The sequence below is a fragment of the Onychostoma macrolepis genome, chromosome 09 (assembly GCF_012432095.1).
Source record: "Onychostoma macrolepis isolate SWU-2019 chromosome 09, ASM1243209v1, whole genome shotgun sequence".
Lineage (NCBI taxonomy): Eukaryota > Metazoa > Chordata > Actinopteri > Cypriniformes > Cyprinidae > Onychostoma > Onychostoma macrolepis.
The window spans coordinates 1,731,213-1,755,395 of NC_081163.1; the positions used below are offsets into that span (position 1 = coordinate 1,731,213).

The window sequence follows — 24,183 nt, forward strand, 5'->3', positions numbered from 1 at the left end:
ATGTATAAAATACATTTATATATGTATAAAAAAACGTTTATGTACATTTTATCTTATATATTTTTATTTTATGTATTTATGTTAGTTTTATTCAGGGTTTTTATTTTAGCATTTCAACTTTAACTTTATTTCAATTAACAACATACATACATATTTATTTATTTTAGTTTTAGTTAATGATAATAACACATGCATAAACATTTGATTTAGAAGAAAGGAAAATGACATTTGACATTATAACATATTAAACATATTTCAGAGATTGGATTTGAGCACAAATACAACCCATCTGAGTTTTGAGAAGGTGTGGTAGAGTCCAGCCAGCGATTACGTCTTCATCATCAGAATGACCTCTGGCACAAATAAAACCTCTCCATCACAGTCAAAAGAACAAAAACTTCCACTTATAGTCAGCCTTGAGCCAAAACACATCTGTTTGTGACGGCAGTATCAGCACATAACAGATCAAATACTGTAAACACACAGGCTCTTGACACTGATTGTGAAGTTTCATGATGTCTTTGTAAAGATCAGCTTACGGCGCGCTGAACAATCTGAAAAACTCTCATAGCTGTAAAAACAGAGAGCCTGTTCCTGAGAATCTTGCACTCTTTCTCTGATTCTCCATTCACTGAAGCTGTTTGGCATCTTCTGAAAGGACTCTTCGGGCTCCTTGGATACCAAATGACGCTTTGCAGGATCTTTCAGCCTCGAAGCTTCAGTCGAGCCGTAATGCAGCAGGAATAGTGATTAGATTAGAGACTCTACAGTCAGAAAACCACATCAACTACTGCTGACGGCTGACATTTCTGCTCATGTTATGGACTGCACTGCTTATATTAGAGATAATATATGAATATATGATACCTGATAAATATCTGATATATAAAATGTATTTAATCATTTAAATAAAATGATTTAATCTGATTTAATATAATAATATTTATAAGTTGACCAATAATAATAATAATAATAATAAAATAACAACAACAACAACAACAACAATAATAATAATAATAATTAATATTAGTTAAATTTGTTAGCTAATGGTTGACATTTGAACTTATATTCAAAAAATATTATTTACACTAAATTAACTGGTTATGTTGTGGACTGCATGTATTAGAGACATAACATCCTACCTGATTAAATATAATAATAATAACAACAACAACATTATTATTATTATTATTATTATAAGTCAGCGAATGGTTTTTTTTTTTGTATTTTATATTTAATTTAATTTACATTAAATTAACTGGTCATTTGTGGACCATGCATTAGAGACATAATAACATAAATTATAAAATATGTAAAATAATAATAATATTAATCATCATCATCAGCATAATCATAAGTACTATAATCATCAATCAGTTTATACATTAGTTAACTAAATTATAACTTGACATTTCAATATCATTTACACTAAATTATTATTATTATTATTAGTCAGTTTATAAATTAGTCAACTAATGGTTAGCATTCACTAAATTAATTGATCATATCTGAACTGCATGTATTATATAGAGATATAATCTCATAGCTGATAAAATATATATAATATCTGATGTAATAATAATAATAATAAGTATTATTACTACTAGTCAGATTATATGATCTGATTTTGTATTATATATATATATATATATTTATATCTTTATTTTAGCAGCCCTTTTATTATAGACTGGGAGGTGGGCGGGGCGCGGGTAATCCCTGCTGCTGACGTCACGCGCTCGTGCACCTCCTGCACTCAGAGTTGGCGCGTGAGTGTGTCAGTCTGCGTTCCGTTACCGTTATTAAACGCTCAACAGTTGATGCGACTGCAGCAGAAGAAGTGTTGGGACGCTTGAGAAAATGGGTAAGTAAACTTGAAATCCGACTTTATTCAATCCACTCACGCTGAAGTTTGAAACACAACTTTGAGAGCGTTTTTCCCTCAGACAGTGACGGTTTACCTCAGAACGGACGCGCGAATATAACGCACGTCTGTCTTTCTTTGTTTCTGTGCAAAGTCTTTGTATTTCTTCGTGTCTGACACGTCTGAAAGTGGTCAGTGTTAGTCCAGGTAACTGAGCAGCTCTGAGAAGTGAGATTATGGATTAGACTAAAGAGATTTATTACCGCGACCGCATTTTATGTCAGCCGTGACCAACAGAAACGAGTCAAACTCCTAGTAACGTTAACGTAAACAAGAGCAGACTAGGATTTGCTGTAATATACTGTAGTTTAACAGCAGTTTGGTGTTTTGTTGGCTGTAAACTCGATTCTGTTTGAAAATAGAAGGAAATTTAATTTTCCATTGTCTCATCTGTGGTTTAAATGAGTTTCAATCTGGTCTACATTAGCGATGCTCTTCATTAGGATTGTTTGTTTTCAATGAGCAAATCACTTTCTGATAATGCAAACCCAAAAATACTAGATAAGCGTGTCTTTTCTTTGAATATAACTCAAATCACTGGTTCTCAACTGGTTTTACTTCAGTTTTAAACTGGGTATCCAGAACTTGCTTTGTTAACACAAAAACTGTTTAAAAATGCATGTAGGCTATAATGTGATTTTGTTGGTGGTTTTTGAGTTGAGGTTTTCAGTGTTGACATTCTGTCTAATTTAATGAGATTGTATCAAGTGGCAAATTAATTTGCAGCAAAATACTGAAGTGTTTGATTGGATGTACAGATTTTGACAAAATTGGAAAGTGTTTTTTTTTTTTTTTTGTCTAACTTTTTTAATGTTAACACGTTATTGTAAGATGCACAGTTATATGATTAGTAGCATTTAATTTGCTTTCAGATTTGTTTGTTGTTCCCCGCTGTCTCTGACCCTTCATTCATCAACAGTTGTTTTAATCTGGTTTTGCTTTAGGACACAGGTTTTACATTTGGACATCCAGAACCAGAACTGTCAACCATACAGAAAGTATGAAAAAAAAAATAAAAAATAGTTTCATTATATAATGTAGTTTCATTTATGGTTTTTAAGGCTGAGGGCGTTTGTTAGTTTTTCCTCTTCTTTTTTTCTCTGGTGTTTGTAGGAAAATAATTAAATTTGGCACACTTACAGAAGTTGTCCTGAATAGCAATCTGACCAATTTTGGGGTCTCTAGGACCGACTTCATACAACCTGTCCATGTTGAAATGTGTTAATTTGATAAGCTTCCTCCAAATTGCAGATGAATTCGTACCAAAATACTGAAGAGTTTGATTGGATGCACAATGTTTGACACCAACAACAAAAGATATGGGAAGGGTTTTTTGTTTCAGGGTTTCTGCAAGTCATAAAAAGGTCTTAATTTGCCCTTCCACAAGTGAAGGCCTTAGAAAGATCTTAAATAAGAGCAGGAAGTCTAAAATTAATAAAGTCATGGGATTAATATTGCATTGTACTGCAAAAAAAGAATATCCACTTCAATACTTTGGTTTTCCAATTCAAGTATCTAAATCTTTAGATACATTTATTTGAGATTCAGCTAATTTGACGAGCTTCTACCAAGTGATAGATGAATTTCCACCAAAATACTGAAGAGTTTGATTGGGTGTGCAAACTTTGACAAAAGTAGAAAGTCTTTGAAATGGCTTGTGTTTATTTTACAATGCACGATTATATGATTAGTTACATTTAGTTTGCATTCAGATTTGGCTTTTCTCTGCTGTCTCTGACCCTTCATTCATCAACAGTTGTGCTTAATCTCAATGTAAAGTCTTGTATAATGTGTCCTGCAGATGTTTGCATAGATGTGGAGGTTTTCAGTGAGTAGAATAGTGTGTATTGTGTCGGCTCTCTGGGTTTCCACTCTGAAGCAGGCAGAAGAGGAGAGAGGCGCCACTTCCACGGATGTTTACCACTATTTAAAAGCTCCCGACTGAATTATGGGCTTTGGGACACTAAGAAGGGCTGTAGGCCAGATGGGCGAGCACTGAGACAAGGATAAACGCTCTCTCTGTCTGTCTGTGCACGTTCAGACCTCAGGAATCTGCCTCATCACTTGGTTATCCGATTAACCTGTTTTTAGTTTCAGCACAATAACTATAGCATTTAAACTTAAAGCAACACAAATGTAGATGTTCTGAAGAATCTTCATGCAGCTCTTAAAAGTTCTTCAAATATTCTTCTAAACATAAAAGTTCCATTAATTAAACAGCAACATACTATGAATGCTTATTTCTGCCACAGAATAAAGAAATAAACTTTTTATCTCGCAATTCTGACCTTTTTTTCTCACAATTCTGTGAAAAAAAGCAGAATTGTGGAATGCAAACTCAGAAATTGAATTGCAAACTCAGAATTGCAAGGTTAACTTGCAATTGTGAGATGTAAATATGTATGCTATAGATAAGAGCTATAAAGATGTAAACTTCCAGTTGTGAGTTTATAATTTGCAATTCTGCTGAAAAAAGTCAGAATTGTGAGGAAAAAAATCTGAATTGCGAGATGAACTCAAATGCAAGATATAAAGATGTAAACTAAATGCATAAAGATATAAGTTATAAAGATGTAAATGTACAACTGCGACTTTATAACATTATGAGAAAGTGACTTCTCATTATCAGAAAAAAGTGCAAAAAATTGCAAAATGTTAACTCGGTTGTGAGATGTAAAAGAATAATATAAGAGATATAAAGATGTAAACTTTCAATTGTGAGTTTATAACTTGCATTTTCCGAGGAAAAAAAATTAATTTCAAGATTTAAACTCGAAATTACAAGTTTAAAAGCTTGCAATTATGAGAAAAAATCAGAATGGCAAGATGTTAATTTGCAATTGCAAGATATAAAGATGTGAAGGAAAGATATAGGCCTAAAAATATGAACTAATAAAGATCTAAAGTCATTTATGAGAATATAAACTTGCAATTGTGAGAAAAAAAGTCTAAATTGTGAGCTAAAAAGGTTGCAGTAGAAATAAGCTTCCATAACATGGAGATTTGAAATGAAACAAGGGCAAGTAAATTTGGCTGAGCTACTGCTTTAAATACTCGTGGTGATATTTGCTAGCCAACATCTTGTTTTTATTTATGCTTTGAAGTCCAAAAGCATTTCCTCGTTAAGTCAATGCCGTTTCATCCTTTGTTTTTTACGACATGAACTCAAGCTCGTGTTCCACAGAAGTGAGTTCTCCAGAAATGTTCGGAGGAAGCTGGCAGGAGTGAAAAAGCAGACGAAAACAGAACCGGCTTGATTCAGCCTGCCGCAGCTGACAGTGTGAGAACGTGTGAGAGCATTGGTTTGTTCTCTCTCACAGCACCGGCTTTGTGTGTCTATTTCATCGGCCGTGTCTTTGTGTGACTCCAGAGACTGTTAACGTGAAGTAGGTCCAGTGAGTTGGGACATCCTGAGGAGAATAAAGCAGTGAATGAGGGGCCTCCTCAATGAAGTCCTGCAATGCAGCTGCATGTAATCCATAGTTCGACAAACTCACAGGCTGTACTGTTACTCTAAATGTTTGATTCTTTGGATATTTTACAGATTTGTGAATGGCTGCTTTTGTGTTATATAGAATATGACACATCAATTCAAATGCTAAATTCTCTTATGTTTCATGGAGAAAATAACAACACTATGGATGCTTATCTCAACATTGCTATAGAAAAACAAAAAAGGTAATTGTGACTTTTTAGTTCACAATTCAGACTTTCTTTCTCAGTGTTCTGGAACTGAAGATATGAAGATAAGAGATATAATGAGGTAAACTTACAATTGTGAGAAAAGCGTAAGAGTTGTGAGATTTAAGTGTGCAATTATGAGTTTATTACTTGCAATTGTGAGATATAAACACTCAACTGTGAGGAAAAAAGTCAGAATTGTGAAATATAGACATGCAAACTAAAGATTTAAAGATAAGATGTATAAAGATGTGACAATTATGAGTTTATAATTTACAATTGTGAGAAAAGGTAAAGATATGTAAAGTAAAGATTTAAACTAAAGAGATGTAAAGATGTATACTCAATTGCAAACTTATAACTTGAACTTTGGAGGGGAAAAAAAATCTGAATCGTGAGATGTAAACTCGCAATTATCGGTTTTTAACTTGCAGTTGCACAATATAAACTCGCAATTGTGAGAAACAAGTCATAATTGTGAAATATAAAGTATAACTTGTTCTTTTTGATTCATTCGTTAAAATGAACCAGTTCATACGAGTCGTTTGTCAGTGAATCAGACTAGACAGATCATGCTGTGTGTTTGTGTGCAGCCTGCATAGTTTGCCTATTTATATGGCTTTTATTGTGGTGTTGTCCACAAAAAGTGACCAGTGTTTAGTTTTTACATGCAGTTTATCACAATTAATCAATGCATTGAATATGTTTAAATTAGGGGCCAAGCCCACTTGCGTTTGTTAGTTAACCCACAGTTATGATTCATTGTAATGTAAAGCACTTTAAATTACCACTGTGTATGAAATGTACTCTATAAATTGCTTACAGTGAGTTAGAATTGATCCTAACAAGTCACAAACTGAACTATAGCCTCACTTATATACTGTAGCTGTTTTCATTCTCTTGTGGACGGTCATTTTATTCATTCTGGAAAGATTTAGTCACTTTTACATTCTGCCAGCATTGCCTCAGTGTTTACAACATCCAGAACAGCACAAGCATCGTATTGGCTTGTAATGAGATGTTTTGATTTGATTCACAAGAGAGTTTATATATTTAAAATCTCTGGGTGTGGTTGTGGTTGTTTGACTTGGTGGTTGTTTCATAGTTTGTCACATTTTGGAGGAAAATGTGTCATCTGTTTGTCAGAAGAACTAATTTCTGTCTTGTGTCTGTTGCTGCTCCTCTCCTGCAGTGTGCCAGTGTGGTTTTCCTAAAGTCAACATGAAATCCAAATTTATCCTATTTTTTTCCTTAACGCATGTCTCTTGTCTTGTCTTTATTGTGTGTAATGATTCATCGATGCATGTTGTTCCAAAGAAAAATGTTGTAATCTTTTATCAAAACTTTCCACTTCTGAAATGACTCTTTCAGTCCCTCCTGACCTTTTAAATATGAAACGCTCACTTTTTTTTTTTTTTTTTCAATAAATTCCTGATGGATACCATCAAGTTCCTCCCACCAATCTTTTTCTTGTTCTGTTTAACTCAGAAATGCATCACATTATTGAAGTTAAATGAGTTGCAAATGGCTTTTCATGTTGATTTTAAGGTTGATCTATCTGTACACCTTCTATCCAGACTGTAACAAACATAATTCTTTAATTTCCATTTTAATTATGAAGTGTTATGACTTACACTCTTCTATCAGCTTGACCTTTGACCCTTAACACTTAAAGTGAACCTGATTTTTGTTGGGAACTTGCAAGCGTGACATGTCTACTGCCTGGAGTTGATGTAAAGCTGATAAATCATAAAATATAAAATGAAAAATAATAAAAGATTTACAAATTATATATTTTTTACATTTTTTAAAAATATTTTATTCTGCTACCTGCATGTCATGTGACCATTATTCGACATCAGAGAACTGTGAACTTGCAAATGTTTTGTTACATTATTGAAATATTAACTTAAAATCTCATGTAAAAATTTTAGCTGAAAGGCGTTCAGCTCAGCAATAACATAAAATGAGATCTTGTTTCTGAAGCTCTGTGATTTGTTCAAGGTGTTGTGATGGAAAGGTCAAACCAAAGGTCACCTTCAGGTGTTTGACCGTGCAGTGTAACGCTAAAGAAACAAAGATGGCATGATGTGTCCTGCATAGTTGTTGCTCTTGTAATCTTTATCTCCTCGCTTCTCCCAGAAGCAGTTCACTGGTCCTGTCCATCATGTTTATTTGTTTCTCCTCATAATCGCAGCACACAAAGAGGAGCATTGTGAGTTGAGATATGAAATGATATGGAGGCGGTGGTGCTGAGTGGGAGTGCTTGCTCAAGCATGGCCAATTTCCCTCGCATTTGGGCATCAAAGGGCCATTCACAAGACAACAGGAACAAGAGCGAGTCGAATTTGTGGCCTTGCCCTGAATCGTTTTAGAGCCACGTGATGGAGCTGGCAAGGAGCTCAAAAGTGTTCATTAGAGCTTTATAAATTAGTATATTAGCGCTACTGAAATCTCCAGACTTCAATGGTCATCTTTGGCCTTTCCAATCCAAATGTCAGTGAGAAGACTAAAGGGCAGACCTGTTATTAATGTAGAACGGCTCAATAGAAAGATCTACCTCTTTGTTTGCATTAATTTTTATTTATTATTATTTTTTTATTTAGGAATTTAGGACGTTTCTGAGGACAGCTTGGGACAGCTTTTTACACAGATTGTTGGCATTATGTAATGTTATTAAATAGACACAACTGGTTGACGGCTGTCAAGACTAGACAGTATGATTAACATCAAAATCCCTGTATAAGGCTTAATTTTCAAACTCTTCGCCAAGATTGTTGAGTTTAAATTGCTTTTGATGTAAAATAGTGATTTATGCATTAGTTTGCGCTGAACGTGTGAAAAGCCTTGTTGAAATGGTTCACTTTGCATTACAGCACATATTAATTGTACAGTTTTTCCATGACACCATTTAGCATTGCTGTGTGGACCGTATCGACGGGAAACAGTGGAAATAGATCGATATGTTTTTCCCGGTTGACCTGTTTATATTGCTGAACGCCAAGAACAGTAACCAGGACATACGAGTAACAAATGTAAACAGCAATCAGTCACTTTTATGTTTCTGGGTCAAAACAAGAGGGAATCAAGACATTTCATACAGGTGGTAGAAAAACCTGTCAATCATATGAATAAAGGGAAGTGATTGGTTGCTGCATTGAGGATTGGGCTGTAGAGTTCAGACTGTAAATTCTGATTGGATGAGCATCATTTAGAGTCGTAAAATAGCTGATATACATTAATATCCTCATCTTGACTTGTTTATTTCACATTCCACATCATTATTCAATGTTTAATCTTTGCTCTCATGTGTAAATAACACACAACTCCTCCTCACTGATAGCTGGGATAATGTTTATAACTGTATAAACTACACTGATTTTTCAAAGTTGTAAATAAAACAAAGTTTATTGGAGTGTGTTTTACAAGAAAATTTCAAAACTCTTCCACTTCAAAATCTCACATTTTATGCAGTGTTAAATTTCAGCTTTAATTTAGTTTTGTGCTTGCCAATTCTTTGGAATGATAAAATTTTCTAGCTTCTACAACAATTTTTTCAGTGTATAGAAAAATGTTAACACATTTCAGATGCATGATACCCTTGATCGAGAATTAATGGGGTTTTAAACTTTATTTAAGGGGAATGTAGTGTCATTTTTCGAGTGTATAAACTATTTCCTGTTATCTGCCGCTCTTGGATGGAGCCTTTTTAGTTGCTATTTTTCTTCATTGTGTTTATTGGTTGTTCTCACTGGCCAGATCTCAAACCCCTGCGTGAAATGATATCTCCTGTCCTCCTTCATTCGTATTTCTTGGCTTTGACTTTTGAAAACATGCTGTGTCGTTTGAAGTAAAAGATGCTCAAATAGTCACGATCTTTAAGCTTGTGTGAAACCTTTGAACCCTGACTGTACTCATTTGCCACAGAAATGAAGAGGGTCGCTTTTTTTCCACATTTTCGTGGTCTCGGTTTGAACTGTCTGAGTGAAAGTTATTGGTAATGTGGCTTTAGAGGGAGTCGAAAGGCCTGAAGTTTTTGGCAGCGGGCCTGTGGAGCACATTCAAGACTTCACAGATAGCTCTTTGTGCTGTGCTCATTTACTGCTAGACAAAAGCCTCAGAATCTCTTCATTTGGCCACCGAGGAGCCCTCAACATGTGAATGGCCTGATGGGATCGCCACTGACTCTCAATTCGTAGCCGCATTAAGAAACCAAAGTTTTTATTTTCTTGGAGAAAATGAGCATGCTGTGCAAAACTTGGTTGCTTACACTCATAGGTCAAAAGAGTCCATGTGATATTCTGGTTTCTAGATATGGCTCGTATCCCTCTTTTTTTAAATCAGTTTATTGACTCTGGAAAGTATTTCTTTGACAATACATTATCATCTGGAGTTGTTTGAACACAGTTTCTGGAATGGCGCTGACGGCAATAATAGCATTAAGCTCTCAGTTGTCTTCATGGTGGGATTAGACTGGCTTATTACTTTCCTCACCCCAAATTCCCCTGTGATTCACTCAAGAGTCCCTCCAGCACAGCTCAAGCATGTTATGTAACACATCCATGATTCACCTCCTGGTTGATATTTGTGATTGTCACTTGTGATTCTGGGTTTGTGCGCATGAGCCTGCTCTGGTTCACATCAGCCAATTTCAGCTGGTGTTGCATCTTAAAGGAATAGTTCACTCAAAATAAAATAAAAAAATGCTGAAATGTCCTCACCCTCAGACCATCCAAGATGTAGATGAGTTTATTTATTCATCAGATATAGCATCACATCACTTGCTCAGCAATGAATCCTCTGCAGTGAATGGGTGCCGTCAGAATGAGAGTCCAAACAGCTGATAAAAACATCACAATAATCCACAGCACTCCAGTCCATCAGTTAATGTCTTGAAGACAAAATCTGCATGTTTGTAAGAAACAAATCCATCATTAAGATGTTTTTAACTTCAAACCATTGCTTGTGGACAAAATACAAGTCAATAATCAATAATAGCGCTTCCTCTGAATCAGGAGAGAAATCTGCACAGATCTTGCCGAAACAGTCCAAAACAGCTCTAAACAAATATGTGGCTGGATTTTGATGTGAGAGACAACAGGAGATTAACTTTTTCACTGGAGGAAGCGTTGTTATGGTTTATGGACTCATATTTTAGCCAGAAGCAATAATTTGAAGTTAAAAATGTCTCAATGATGGATCGGTTTCTTACAAACACACAGATTTTGGCTCCTCAAAACATTAATTGATAGACTGGAGTGGTGTGGATTATTGTTTTGTTTTTATCAGTCATTTGGACTCTCATTCTGACGGCATCCATTCATTTAATTCCCCAGCCTGAATGTTCAGGATCTTCCTCAACCATGGCATTAAATTAGGCTGTAATGTGTAAAGAACATGTGGGCCAAACAGATGACCGTATCCCAAGATTCCTGAGCTTCCTTTCACACGATACGACAGCTGCATGAAATTCAATAGCGTGTGAGTTAACAGCGTATTGGCAAATTTGGGAATTGGAAATAGGGTAGTATTTCATGGTTCACATGAAATGCACATGCTATAGTGCATCTCAGACTGCTATAAACAATTTTTCTTAAGTCTTTCATAATTATAATCGCGTCTCATGAGACAACACAGCAGGACCATTACAAATGAACTAGTAAATTGAAGTAGATGATTACAGTGGATGATTAAACTGAAATTGTGTTATAAAATATAGACTTTTAACCTAAAACTTAATCCATATATTCATCATGCTGAATATATGCAGTGCAGAATTGGTCCCTTGACCCAAGAGACTCATATTATGTGTCATATGTGGTTGATATATGTGCTAGAGTTTGAAGAGGGAATTGGTGGGAAAGTTCTTCTGCTGGTTTCTGTATAAAGTGTTTTTTGACTTGCAGATGATTCATTAATCGTGTCCAGTCCTGGTTAAACCCAGCTGTCATATGCATTCTCTATAGGTTTCAGCAACCACAGGCATTTGCAGTTTGATAGCAACCGTTCATTTATTTAATTTACACACCAGATTTATGTGAGCAGTTCGTGAACACATTGCTGAGGCAAAATCAGTATGTTTTTGCCTGTGTAACCCCTATAATACTATTAAGTTATAGACTTTGCACAATGATGAAAGAAAATGTTCACAAATAGATACTGTTAGCTTAAAAGTTTTGTTGCATTTCAGGTTAATTGACAGTATTAAAGGAATAGTTGACCCAAAAATAAAAATTTGATGAAAATGTGCTCATCCTCAGTTTGTTTTTTCATCAGATTTGGAGAAATGTAGCATTCCATCACTTGCTCACCAATGGATCCTCTGCAGTGAATGGGTGCCGTCAGAATGAGAGTCCAAACAGCTGATAATCCACACCACTCCAGTACATCAGTTAATGTCTTGACAAGCCAAAAGCTGCATGTTTGTAAGAAACAAATCAATCAATTAAGATGTTTTTAACTTCAGACCTTTGCTAAAATGAGTTCATAATCCATAATAACGCTTCCTCCAGTGAAAAAGTGGTCTGGTCTGAATCAGGAGAGAAATCTGCACAGATCAAGCACTGTTTACAAGCCAAAACAGTCCAGAACAACAAATATGTGTGTTGATTTTGATGTGAGAGACAACAGGAGATGAACTTTGTCACTGGAGGAAGCATTATTATGGATTATGGACTTGTATTTGAGTCGGAAGCAACGGTTTGAAGTTAAAACCGCAAAAATAATGAATTTGTTTCTTACAAACACACACACAGCTTTCGTCTTCTCAAGACGTTAATTAAGTGGTGTGGTGTGATGTTTTTATCAGCTGTTTGGACTCTCATTCTGACGGCACCCATTCACTGCAGAGGATCCATTGGTGAGCAAGTGATGCAATGCTTCATTTCTCCAAATCTGATGAAGAAACAAAATTATTTACGTCTTTTATCGCCTGATGCGGACATTTTCAGCAAATTTTAATATTTGGGTGAACTAATAATGGCATACTGTTCAAAACTTGAACTTGATAACTTGTTCCTTTTTTATAGTGATATATACATGAAATTATTGGAGTATTAGTCTTTCTACATTTTTTTTGTAACTATTTGTGAAATTTCCTAGCACTTTATGAGTGAAAATTGTTTCAAAGTAAATCCTACACCAACTTTTTCCCAGTGTAATAGACCTCATGTTCCAAATTATATTGATAATGCTGAACTTGTACTGAACCCAGTGCACTTGGTGACATTGGTGACTGGCTCCAACAATCATCTAGTCGACTCTGTTATGGAGTTTCTAACGGGTTGGATTTGAACAGATCTCTGCAGTCATATCTAAAGAGATGAACCTGCAAAGTTCAGCGGCGGCTTAAACACAAATCGAGTTCTCACGATGGTCGTGCAAAGAGATGCGAATTCGGCACCGCTCGCATGTCAGCACGCTCTCACAGAATAAAGGAGTTAGCCATTCAGTTCAGCGCTCTTTAAAATGCATTCAATAGGGCAGCTGTTTATGCTCATGAATATTCAATGAGCTGAGACACAGTCAGCCGCTCGGATTGATTCAGTGTTCAACAAGTCTGCTATTCTCGATCGATTCAGATGTGAGAATTAATAGACAATATTTGAGATTTGTACAGATATAAAGCTTGCCTTTTACAAATCAGAAAAGAAGATTGTCTTTATTTTTGTTAGATACAAAGAGCCTTCACACAAACCATCAGCATTCATGTGCCTTTTAGAGGTTTTTGGAATAAATTGGCCCTAAGAAATGAAGTTCTTTTTTTTTTTTTAACCAAGGTCACATGAAAGTAGTTCATCCAAAAATGAATCATGTGGTTATCATCTGTCACCCTGATCATATTTAAATTTAAGCTGTATGTGATTTTACCACAGCTATGGTGTTTTTGTCATGCCTAAAACCCCCTTTAACCATCGAGTGGTTTATTGTTTTTATAAAGCTAGGTGCATTTAAGGAACAGTTCACCCCCAAATGAAAATTTGCTGAAAATGTGCTCATCCTCAGTTTGTTTCTTCATCAGATTTGGAGAAATGTAGCATTGCCTCTCTGTCTCAGCAATGGATGCTCTGCAGTGAATGGGTGCCGTCAGAATGAGAGTCCAAACAGCTGATAAAAACATCACAATAATCCACACCACTCCAGTCCATCAGTTAACATCTGGAGAAGACAAAAGCTGAAACAAATCCACCATTAAGACTGTTTTAACTAAAATATGATTCCATAATCCATAATAACGCTTCCTTCAGTGAAAAAGTGTTCTGGTCTGAATCAGGAGAGAAATCTGCGCAGATCAAGCACCGTTTACAAGCCAAAACAGTCCAAAACAACTCTAAACAAAATATGTGGGTGCATTTTGATGAGAGTAGGGCCCTATGATTTCCGCGATGCAGAAAACGCGAACGGAATCGTGGAATCCAGTCAATAAAACCGGAATTTACAGTTTAACGTGGAATGTCATGGAAGTTTGGATGAATTAATCAAAAGTAGGTCATTACACTTAAATCAAATTGCTACATGGACTAGTATCTGTAAATATTAAGCCGCAAAAGTCGATTTAAATATGAATCCTGCATGTTCTGTGCGTCTCTGTATGAGTGGAGCAGATGCGTGGTTTTGTTTACTACACACAGCGCGTGTGACGCTTGCAGTGATTTCAGCATCTGCAGTCTCAATGAGACAAACATAAATACATGAACAATATCTCCAAAACTGTTCTGAGAGTCACTTTACTAGAATTTTACCATTTCATTTGAGTAAAACTAGCGTGATATCATATCCACCTTATTAGCCGCTATAGGTAAATAACGAGGAGAATAACAACATGCAGTAAATGGTAAAACTTTTTGCACTACAAACCAGTGTGTTCATGATTAAGATAATACATTAAAATAATATGATAAGACACTAATTTTCAATATCAAGAGCAAAATGAACTGTTTTGTACAGCTAAAAATAGCTGGACGCGGATGAGACTGGAAGCTAGACCCGTAGAATTTACAAATGGCCGCGCTCATTTTTACGTCAAGAAAAAGGTGGATACCCACAGAACTTTAAAGGTATTCACGGCAACACGTCAAAATAAACGACATTGTGCCAGAAATAGGCTATATTGCTATTATTTAGTAGAATGTACGTAATACTACTACTACTACTGTTGAAAAATAATACAACTTTATTTTTTTTTAAAGAAATAATCACAAAATATTTTAATTTTAATAGTAAATCCCCTTTATTTGCCAAAAATGTAAATGTTTAATTTTCATTAATTAAAATAGAAATTAAATCAATGTTTTATGCCTTCATCTGATAACCGGTAAAATTTAAATACACAACACAGAATTTCTGAGGGGGAAAAAACATTTCATAAGACTACTGCAAGAATAAATACAAATTGTTTGTATGCATTCAAATAATTAGACATGCTAAAACACAGAATTTGGTAACAATAAAACATAAGGTGTGGAAAAAAATAAAACATTTCATACGGCCCTAAACATGTAATTTTTGTTACACGTTTAATAAATGAATGTTAAATTGTATAAGTTTCATGATTTTAATTAATTAGGCATGCTTTTTGATTAATACAATTTAATTTGACCATTAAAAAGGAGTCCAGAAAAAGTTTAATGGAAAAAAACGGAATCCAGAAAAATGTAAGAATTTAGAAAAAAATTAAACGGAATTTGGGAAAAAATAAAACTGATTTCATAGGGCCCTATGAGAGAGACAGGAAGTGTCATTATGAATTTAAAATTTGGCCAAGTTAAAACGCCTTAATGATGGATTTGTTTCTTTAACATGTAATGTGTTCCTCAGGTGTGTTTAACACCTTTTTAAGTGTTAAACAACTTTTCATTAAATCAGAATTTGCAGTCATAACTATCAGTTTCATATAGTTCTTCATTGATGTGCTTATTGCAGCGAGGAATACATATAGTACTGTGATTTCTGGTCAGTTTCTAGAAGGAACATCTGGGTTTGTTTTTCTAAGCTTCATTTTTCTCTTTACTGAGGTGCCAACCAGCGGGTGTAAAGTCACATGAGAGGGCAAATTGTGGTTTTAAACCACCTCAGAAGAGTTCAGTTCCCCCCCCCAAGCCCTAAAAGCCAACAACACAAACATGCAATTAGAGATGTGCTGATTCAGAGGTCCTGGGGAACATTGGGTTGAAGGCTACCAATTAGGTTTTGGAGGGAATCCCCCCCACCAACACAGTCAGCTAGAGCCAAAGTAGGATATTAAAGGAATCTTTCACCTAAAAATTAACAGTTTTGTTGCCATTCACTCAACTTTTTCTTCTTTGTAACACCAATTGAATTATAGAGCTTCTTTTTTTTTTTTTTTTTTGTACCGTGTTTTATACTGTCAAGCGTGAGAAAAGCACCATAATAGTATCATAAGTAGTTTTCAGATCTCATGTGCATCTTATTCTTAAATTGGCATGATTTGTAATATGATCTGTCAAATGGATTACACTTATTATACTGTAATAGTCATCTTTTGGAGCTTGGTTACCATTACAGTAGGGATGGGCCATATGGGCTTAAAAATATATCACAATATTTTTGGTATATATTACGATAACAGTATTAATGACGATAATTCAGGGAATCCTGTTTCTTTAGAGAAAAGTATTATCTTTCCTATTTTTACCCAAAATAGGGTGTTATGAGCATTACTGAGTACACACGTAATGTAATGTCCATTTAATTCATACTGGAAGCTGGAGGGCTCTCTTGCGCAGAAACTCCACAGATGCATAGCAGAAGTACAACGCTCTGTGAAATCCCTAATATGGACAAAGGTATCCATTTATCGGCTGAATAAAACGCAAAAGGGAGAGAGAGAAATTTTAAATGATGAAACTTGAAGGCAATAAACATACGATTGCACAAAATATATGGTTTATCTGTGTTCTTCAAGCAATCTTGGGTATTTTTTTATAAGGAAAGTATATTTATAATGCAATGCTAATCGACATGCTAATCGCCTTAATCACTGTATATAATACTATCATTCTGTAATATGAAACCACGGCTGGTCACAAAAATAAGTTATTTTAAACACTCAACTGTTATTAAGTTAATTTGGAAAAAAAGTATGTCAATAAATGATATCTTTTATTGATATCAGGTTTCTACACTGCAAAACTATATTGCACATGTGCTACTGTAGTACATTTATTCAAGGCTCAGACTGATTTTTATTTTTATTTTTTGTCGCATTGTGCAGCCCTGACCAAACCAGTTTCAGATCGTTTTAATTCTTATCGTGGCGAGAAGTTTTACCGGTATATCACAAACGATAAGATATCGCCCATCCCTACATTACAAATAATAATCCACTTTTGTTGTGTGGAAAAAAGCTGCTGGGACATTCTCCTTTTCTGTTTCTTGAGTGTAAATAAATTAATATTTACATTTGCATTTACCTTTATGCATTTAGCAGATTTTTCCCCCAAAGCAACTTACAAAATAGGAGCCATATTGACTAATATGCAGTGTTGGGCAGTAGTGTCGCTACAAGTAGTGACGCTAGTAGTTTAACTACATTTCTCAGTAGCGTCGCTGCTTTCTGAATCAAACAGCTTTTCATTAGTGAAGCTCTGTTTTTGATCAAGTAGTGCGGTAGCGTCTTTTGTGAATGAAGTGCAGTTTGGAGCATCTCAGTTTTCTGAAGGTAAATAAAAGAACTGTTGATTGAATAAGCACAGTATTTTCTTCACTCGAGAAGCACTATATTTATAAAGGCTAATGTTTTTTTGTTATTAAGAGCAGAGAAGAGTGTCTTAATCTGTCATTTGTTGTCGAGTCACAGCCAAATAGCTTGTGCGAAACGCTAAATCTTTTATAATATGATATATTTTGGCCAAATAACAGAGAAAAAAAAAAAAAAAACTGAGCTCCCACATAGCGACAGAAAACTGTATAACCTGCAAGTTCATAAAAACTTAAATGCGATGCATGTACTGCCTCTGATGTGGCGGTAATGACGGGGAAAAAACATTCGCTGGTCAGAAACTTCGTTTTTGGACTTGATTTTGGTGAAATGTTAATAATATAATGACACAGGCTACGTTTATTTGCATCGTTGCATATCTGTAGGCCTATACATCTATATGGTAACTCTATACAATAAGATTTCATTAATGTATTAACTAACATGAGTGAACAATGGATACATTTATTACAGTATTTATTCATCTTTGTTAATGTTAGTTAATGAAAATACAGTTCATAATTAGTTCACGTTAGTTCACAGTGCATTTACTAATGTTAACAAACAACTTTTGATTTTAATAATGCATTAGTAAATGTTGAAATTAACATTAAGATTAAAAAATGATGCAGAAGTATTGTTCATTCTTAGTTCATGTTAACTAATGTTTATTAAGGAACCTTATTGTTAAGTGTTACCCTTTGTATAAATGTATCTGCATAACCTACCCTACAATAAAACCCCAATACCAACTACCAATAGGAGGTTTCCGGCCGACAGCTAAAATCTATTTTGCCTGTGTCACAATATGAGGTAAATCCGGCCCTGTACATGATACCGATTTTTGTTGCCAAATTGGTTTGGAACAGTTGTTGAAAAAACAATTAACCTGAACTATTATGCCTGTCTGTCTGCTTGACTGACAGTTTTATTGATCACTGAGAGGGCATTGACTTGGTATGATGTTGGTTCAATAATATAAAAATGAATTTAAAAAAAAAAATAGCTTAGATGTAGTTAACTACTTTTGCCATGTTACTGTAGCTTAGCGTGCTACATTTCCCAGGGCTGTATCTTTAGTTTAGTGAAGCTTCATTTAATGAAGAGTAACTGTTAGTTTAGCTCACTACATTTTCCAAGTAGCTTGCCCAACACTGCTAATATGTAGCCAAAACAACAGTGGAGTGAGTGAATGTAAAGTGTGGTATTATTTAATTAATTTCCTTCCTGCATTTATATATTTCCTCTGGAAATGAAAGCCATGCATGTAGAAACTAGTATGGGACAAGCACTCGCTGATGTTTTGAGGTGCTGACGTGTGACGTGTGATGGAGTAAATGTTGTGATTTGTTTCTTTGTATTCACTCTTGATGGCGGTTCTGTCATCGACTCGTCCCATGAAACAGGTCAACCGACGCGTAGATTGATTGACATAAATGTATCTGGGTTGTGGCTCTGAATCAGTGACCTGATGTTGAATGAATGTTGGTGTTAAAAATAAAGTAGGTCAGCGTTGCAACATGCAAAAAATTAATTTGTTTATGAAGACATAAAATCAATTAGCCATGAGAAACCGTGCATTACAGTAATTGTTTACTACAGGCAAAAGCTAAAGTCATGGCAACTTATGTTTTTACATTGCTTTTAACTCTTCACTCTTTTATAAGTTATATTAACCCTTTAAGACCAAAGGGTAAAATAGGTCATTTTCACATAGTTTGTTTATTTGACTGTACAATTCTAACAGAATGTTCTATTTTCAAGTGCAAGGTGTCTTTTTTTTTTTTCTTTCAGAAAACAGCTGGCTTTCAAAAAAGTACAGTTTTTGACCATTAATGTTGTGTGGTGAGTTTGTAAACAGAATTTAAATGAAACGGAAGTTTTTTTGATACATGTGGTCATGGTTTTGCCTGTATTAGTTCACAAAGCTTGTCCGGTTCAAAAAGCCTCTTGATTTTCTTTCAGTAAATTGATCGTCGCTTATTAAACCTTATATGAGACGTAGAGACACATGATCTATGATTAAACATCCCCCGTCTTCCTTTCGCATCCACATTCCTGCAGTTATCCCTTTCCTTCAGACAGCTTGTGGGAATCTCGGCTCTCTGTCGGCCCTTGGGAAGCTGAGCGAGGTGTGTGTGAGTGAGTGTGTGTGTGTGTGTGTGTGTGTCTATTGTGAGAGACGTGCACGGGCTCCAGGCTCTGGTGGTCATGAGAACCTTCTATTTTATGTGTCAGACAGAGCTCTGATGCTCACGGGTGAGTGAACACAGCCTCGGTTTAGCCCATGTTGATGAACACAATGCCATCCTCCTGCATTCAGCAGCCCTTTGACCCCATCAGCTGTGCTGAGCCCGTCACAACACACAACAAGCTTGCAAGCTCATATTCTGCAGCTATTCGAGAGTTTGTTTTATTGCTCCTAATTTTGGCCTAAAATGTTGTAATTCAGAAATAGTGCTGCCTTTGAGTTGCATCAGAGTGATCATGTTTGTGAGATGAGCGCACATGGATCATGTCAGAACTATTTGGAGCAGAGGTTCCAAAACTTTTGTTAGCCAAAACCCTTCGAGCTGAAATATTTACTTGAAGTCCTAGATATTTTAAGCTGGTATTTCAAAAAAGTTTAACACATTCGCAAGTTCATGGTTCTTCGGTGTTGGTTTGTGGTCATATGACATGCAGGTAAACAAATAAAATATTTAGAGAGTAAAAGCTTGTTTCTGCCATGGGATTAAAAGTAAAAAAAGGTTTGTGATTATTTTATCTTAAAGGGGTCATCGGATGCCCATTTTCCACAAGCTGATATGATTCTTTAGGATCTTATTGAAAAGTCTGTAACATACTTTGGTTAAAATTTCTCAATGGTAGTGTAAAAAACACCTTTTTTACCCTGTCAAAATCAGCTCTGTTTTCAGCAAGCTGTTTTTAGTCCATGTTGCTTTAAATGCTAATGAGCTCTGCTGACCCCGCCCCTCTCTTCCGTGGAGTGACGAGCGGTACTGTTTACTTTAGCCGCGAAACTGGCTAACTAGCATGTTATTAGGAAAGGCTGTTTGCAAAGATTCATAAAAAAAACACGGTATACTCACTACTTTTGTAGATGAAGCTGGAACACGAATGATTTGCGCGAACATAGACGCATTTAGGCAGATAGGAGATCGGCACATTCACTTCAAAATGAAAGTAACGTTAATCCTCTGCGTCTTCAGCGGCTCAGATGTCGGGACTAAATGATGGCTGCTATATTCATTATTACATCAACAACAAAACACCTCAGTCGCTTAATCTGAGACATCTTGTCTTCCTTGGGGAGTCAGAATTGTGAGATGTAAAGTCACAGTTACCTTTTTTATTTTATGCCATTGTGGAAGCTTTTCATTTATTAAAAATGTATTTATTTCTTTTACTTTTACATTTTTATGATTTTATCAACTCTCAAACCTCCTGCAGTTTCCTCATAAGTCCCAGTTTGGGAGACACTGGTGTAGATCATAATGAGTAATTGTGAACTTTCACAATTTTTGAACTCTTCACTATGTTGAGTACAGTTAATGAAGAAGAATGAAAAAGTTTCCTGGAAAACAACCAATACATCATGTATTTGTGATTCCCAAAACTTTATGCAAGAAGAAACTATAACTACTATAAGTAGCATCAGTCCAGCCACAAAATCTTTCAAGTTGCAAGTTGTAGTTCTTTTCTTTGTTCTTTCTTTTTTGTTCTTTATCTCTCATTTCTACCTCTGTCTCCCTCCATCTGCTCCTGCTTTCTGTTCTTCTCCGCATCTTTCATTGTCCAGAGGGAATCTTCCCCTTTTCTTTGCATGTCTTGGGTTCTCATGGGTCAGGCAGCAGATGGAAGGCTGGTTTGTGGCTGGTGTTTTTTTTTTTTTTTTTAATATGTTAATATATGCATGGGGGTGAGTGTGTGGACTTCAGTGTTGTGGGTCTCCTCCTCCTCCACCTCCTCCACTAGCATTGTGCTGGTCTGGGAATGTGTCTGTGATTTTGTGACTGGGAAACATCTCTAGTTTCTGTGTGGGTTCAGGGTAAGACAGTGATGTGAAGAAGACAGAGCAGAGCAAGAGAGAAACACAGTCAGAAAACCAAGGAATACAACCAGAGAAGTTTGAAGGAGGAAGGTTTTTCTTTTCTGGATTTCTACGAAACATGGAAACTCTATATGACGACACTGACGATGAGCGTCAGGAGAAACGAGGTAATGTTTACAGTAGCTTCATTATTGGGACAGTCAATACTGCACTTGTTTCATTGCATCACATGAGTTTCAATTAGAGCTGGTTAGATTTTTGTTGTGTATTACGTGTTAAACTCTGGTTCAGTTTGATGTCAAAAAGTCTTTTTGTTCTTCTGTCATTTAATGCATTGTCCTGTCAGTGGTCCAAGCAGGGCCTAAATCTGACTTTATGCCACACCTGCCAAAGGATGGTGATTTACAAGGCATAATTATTATTTTTTTACCGGCCATGAAACTAAGTGCATTTTGATGAAAATAATGAAACGACAACAAAAACAAACAAACAAACAGGCAGAAAAATTGTGAAAACAAATGCAATTGTTGTTGTTATTATTATTATTATTATTATTATTATTATTAATGTTTTTTATTATTTAATCAATCAAATTTTAAAATGTATTTATACAAATGTTATTAATAATAATAAAATATATTAATAATAATAATAATAATTCTTATTCTTATTATTATTAGCTTATATATTAACAGTACTATTACAATACTAATGTTTTTTTTTTTGTTTTTTTTATTTCAACTCTCTCAGTCTTTAATGTATTTTTGTTTTCAAATGTTAAACCATAGAGCTTTTATTTTGGTGGAAAACCGCAGGGAAACTTATCTTTTTAAATGCTTCTCTTTTGTTGACAACATATTTATAAATGCTTCTTATTACAAACTGTGGAGACTAATTATTACTATTATTATAATTATTGTTTATTCATTATTGTTATTTAATCAAATTATAAAAAAGTAATCAAAGCATGTTGCGTTTTCAAATGCTCGTTATAAGCAGAGCTTGCATAGATGGACTTTGTGTGGAGCAGCATTTACTGCGAGCTGTGAAAAGATCGCATCAGTTTACATATAATTTATATAATTACAACGCAGTCTTTGCAATTTGATAATCGTGCTAAACCATATCGGGTTCGCAGGTATTGTTAGAATCACAAGTCCAAGTCTTCAGAGATGTTTGTAAACTAACTACTTTATTCTGGTTCTAAAATAATCAGTTGTGGACTGACACTCGGTCTGTCGTTGACCAGTTAGGAGTCCACTGTTGGCTTCACTCATTGTTTATTTAACTTATTCTGCTTACCTACAGTTTCATAATGGTCTTCCAGGACGTTCCAGTTTCTGACAGACGTTTGCATACTGTAGCTGTGACCTTCTCAGTTTGTTCTTCTCCCGTTCTCAGTCTTTCCTCTGCTTACTATGACTTTTTTTCCATGGCATGAACACATTTCATGCACAAAATGCATGACACAGTCTGTGAGAAAGCATCTGTTTGTGTCTCATATTGTGTGCTCTGATCAGCTGGAGGTTGGCAGAGGTTGAAGTGCTTTCTGGAGCTGTATGTGTCTGGAGGACGTGCTGTCAGTGGCTATAGAAGCGTCCGGAAGTGCGGGGTCCTGACCTTGTGCTCGTCACACTGGGCTGTCCTCTGACTCTGGCTTTCTGCTCTCGTTCTGGAGCCAGCAGAAGTTTGGGCTTTGGCTTGCAGTGATGAGGCAACTGGAGTTTGGCCCGAGTCACTGCAGCTGCTCAGAAACCACTGCTCCTCCATAGTCTCCTGCTTCTCCTTCTCTTTCTTCTCCTTTTTCTTCTACTCCTCCTCCATGTTCGTCTCCCCTCTGATCTTCCTTCTTCTCCTCTATACTTTTTTTTTTCTTCTATATCTTGCTGTTGTTTCTTTTTAGTTTCTCCTTTCATTCTTATTTCTGTTCTTTTATCTCTTTTTTCTTATTGTCATCCTCTTTCTCCTTTACTCCTCCTTATTCTCCTCCTCATTTTTGTCTTCCTCTATTTATCCTTTTCTTTCTCACCCTTTTCTCCTCCTCCTTCCTCCTTTCTTATCCTCCACTGCATCTTTCTCCATTTTTACTCCTTTTCCTTTAGTTTTCTCCTCTTTTTTCATCATCCTCATCTTTCTCTTTTCTCCTCCTCACCTTTCTCTTTCTTCACCCTCTCCTCCTCCTCCATTTGTCCTCTTCTTTTTCCTCTTTCTCCTTCTCCTTTTCTCCTTATCTTCCTCCTTTTCACATCTTGTTTTTCTCCCCCCTCTACTTTTTCTTCTTCTCTTCCTCCCTTTCCCCTTTACTCATCTTCCTCCTCTTTCCCTCTTTTCTCCTTTTTCTTCTGTTCTTTCTCCTCCTCCTTTCTTTTCCATCTCTCTTCCCTCCTCCTTCTCCTCTTCCTCGTTTTCTCCTCCTCTTCCTCCTTTTGTTCTACTTTCTTCTGATCTTTCTCTTTATCTCCCTTTTCCCTCTTCTTCCCCTCATATTCATCTTCCTCCTCCTTTTCTTCTTATGTTCCTCCTGTTCTTCTCTTCAAATTGTTCTCCTCTTACTCCTTTTCTCCTCATCTTTCTCCTCTTTTACTTCTTTATACCATCTCCCCTTCCTCCTCTTGTTCTCCTCTTTATCCTTTTCTCCTCCTCTTCTTTGTTCTCCTCTTCCTCCTTTGCTACTCCTCCACAACCTTCTCTTTATCCTCATGTTTTCTCCTAGTCTTCCTCTTCCCTTTCTTCTCCTCTTTCTTCTTTTCTGCTCCTCACCACTCTCACGTGTCTCCTCGTTCTCGTTCTCTCTCTCCTCCTCTGAAC

General features: G+C 35.7%; 1 protein-coding gene across 3 annotated transcripts in view; it reads left to right on the forward strand.

Annotated features, from left to right (window-relative positions):
- The first annotated feature begins 1,724 nt into the window (after positions 1-1,724).
- gpm6bb (glycoprotein M6Bb) overlaps positions 1,725-24,183 on the forward strand; it is a 43,015-nt gene continuing 20,556 nt past the window's right edge. Inside the window, exon 1 of one of the 3 annotated variants that reach the window (XM_058786150.1) lies at positions 1,725-1,861. In XM_058786150.1, the coding sequence (XP_058642133.1) occupies positions 1,858-1,861 (4 nt within the window). In that variant the 5' untranslated portion in view covers positions 1,725-1,857. Of the gene's footprint in view, positions 1,862-21,253; positions 21,543-24,183 lie in introns of those variants that run through there. The other 2 variants (XM_058786149.1, XM_058786151.1) reach the window with 2 other exon arrangements.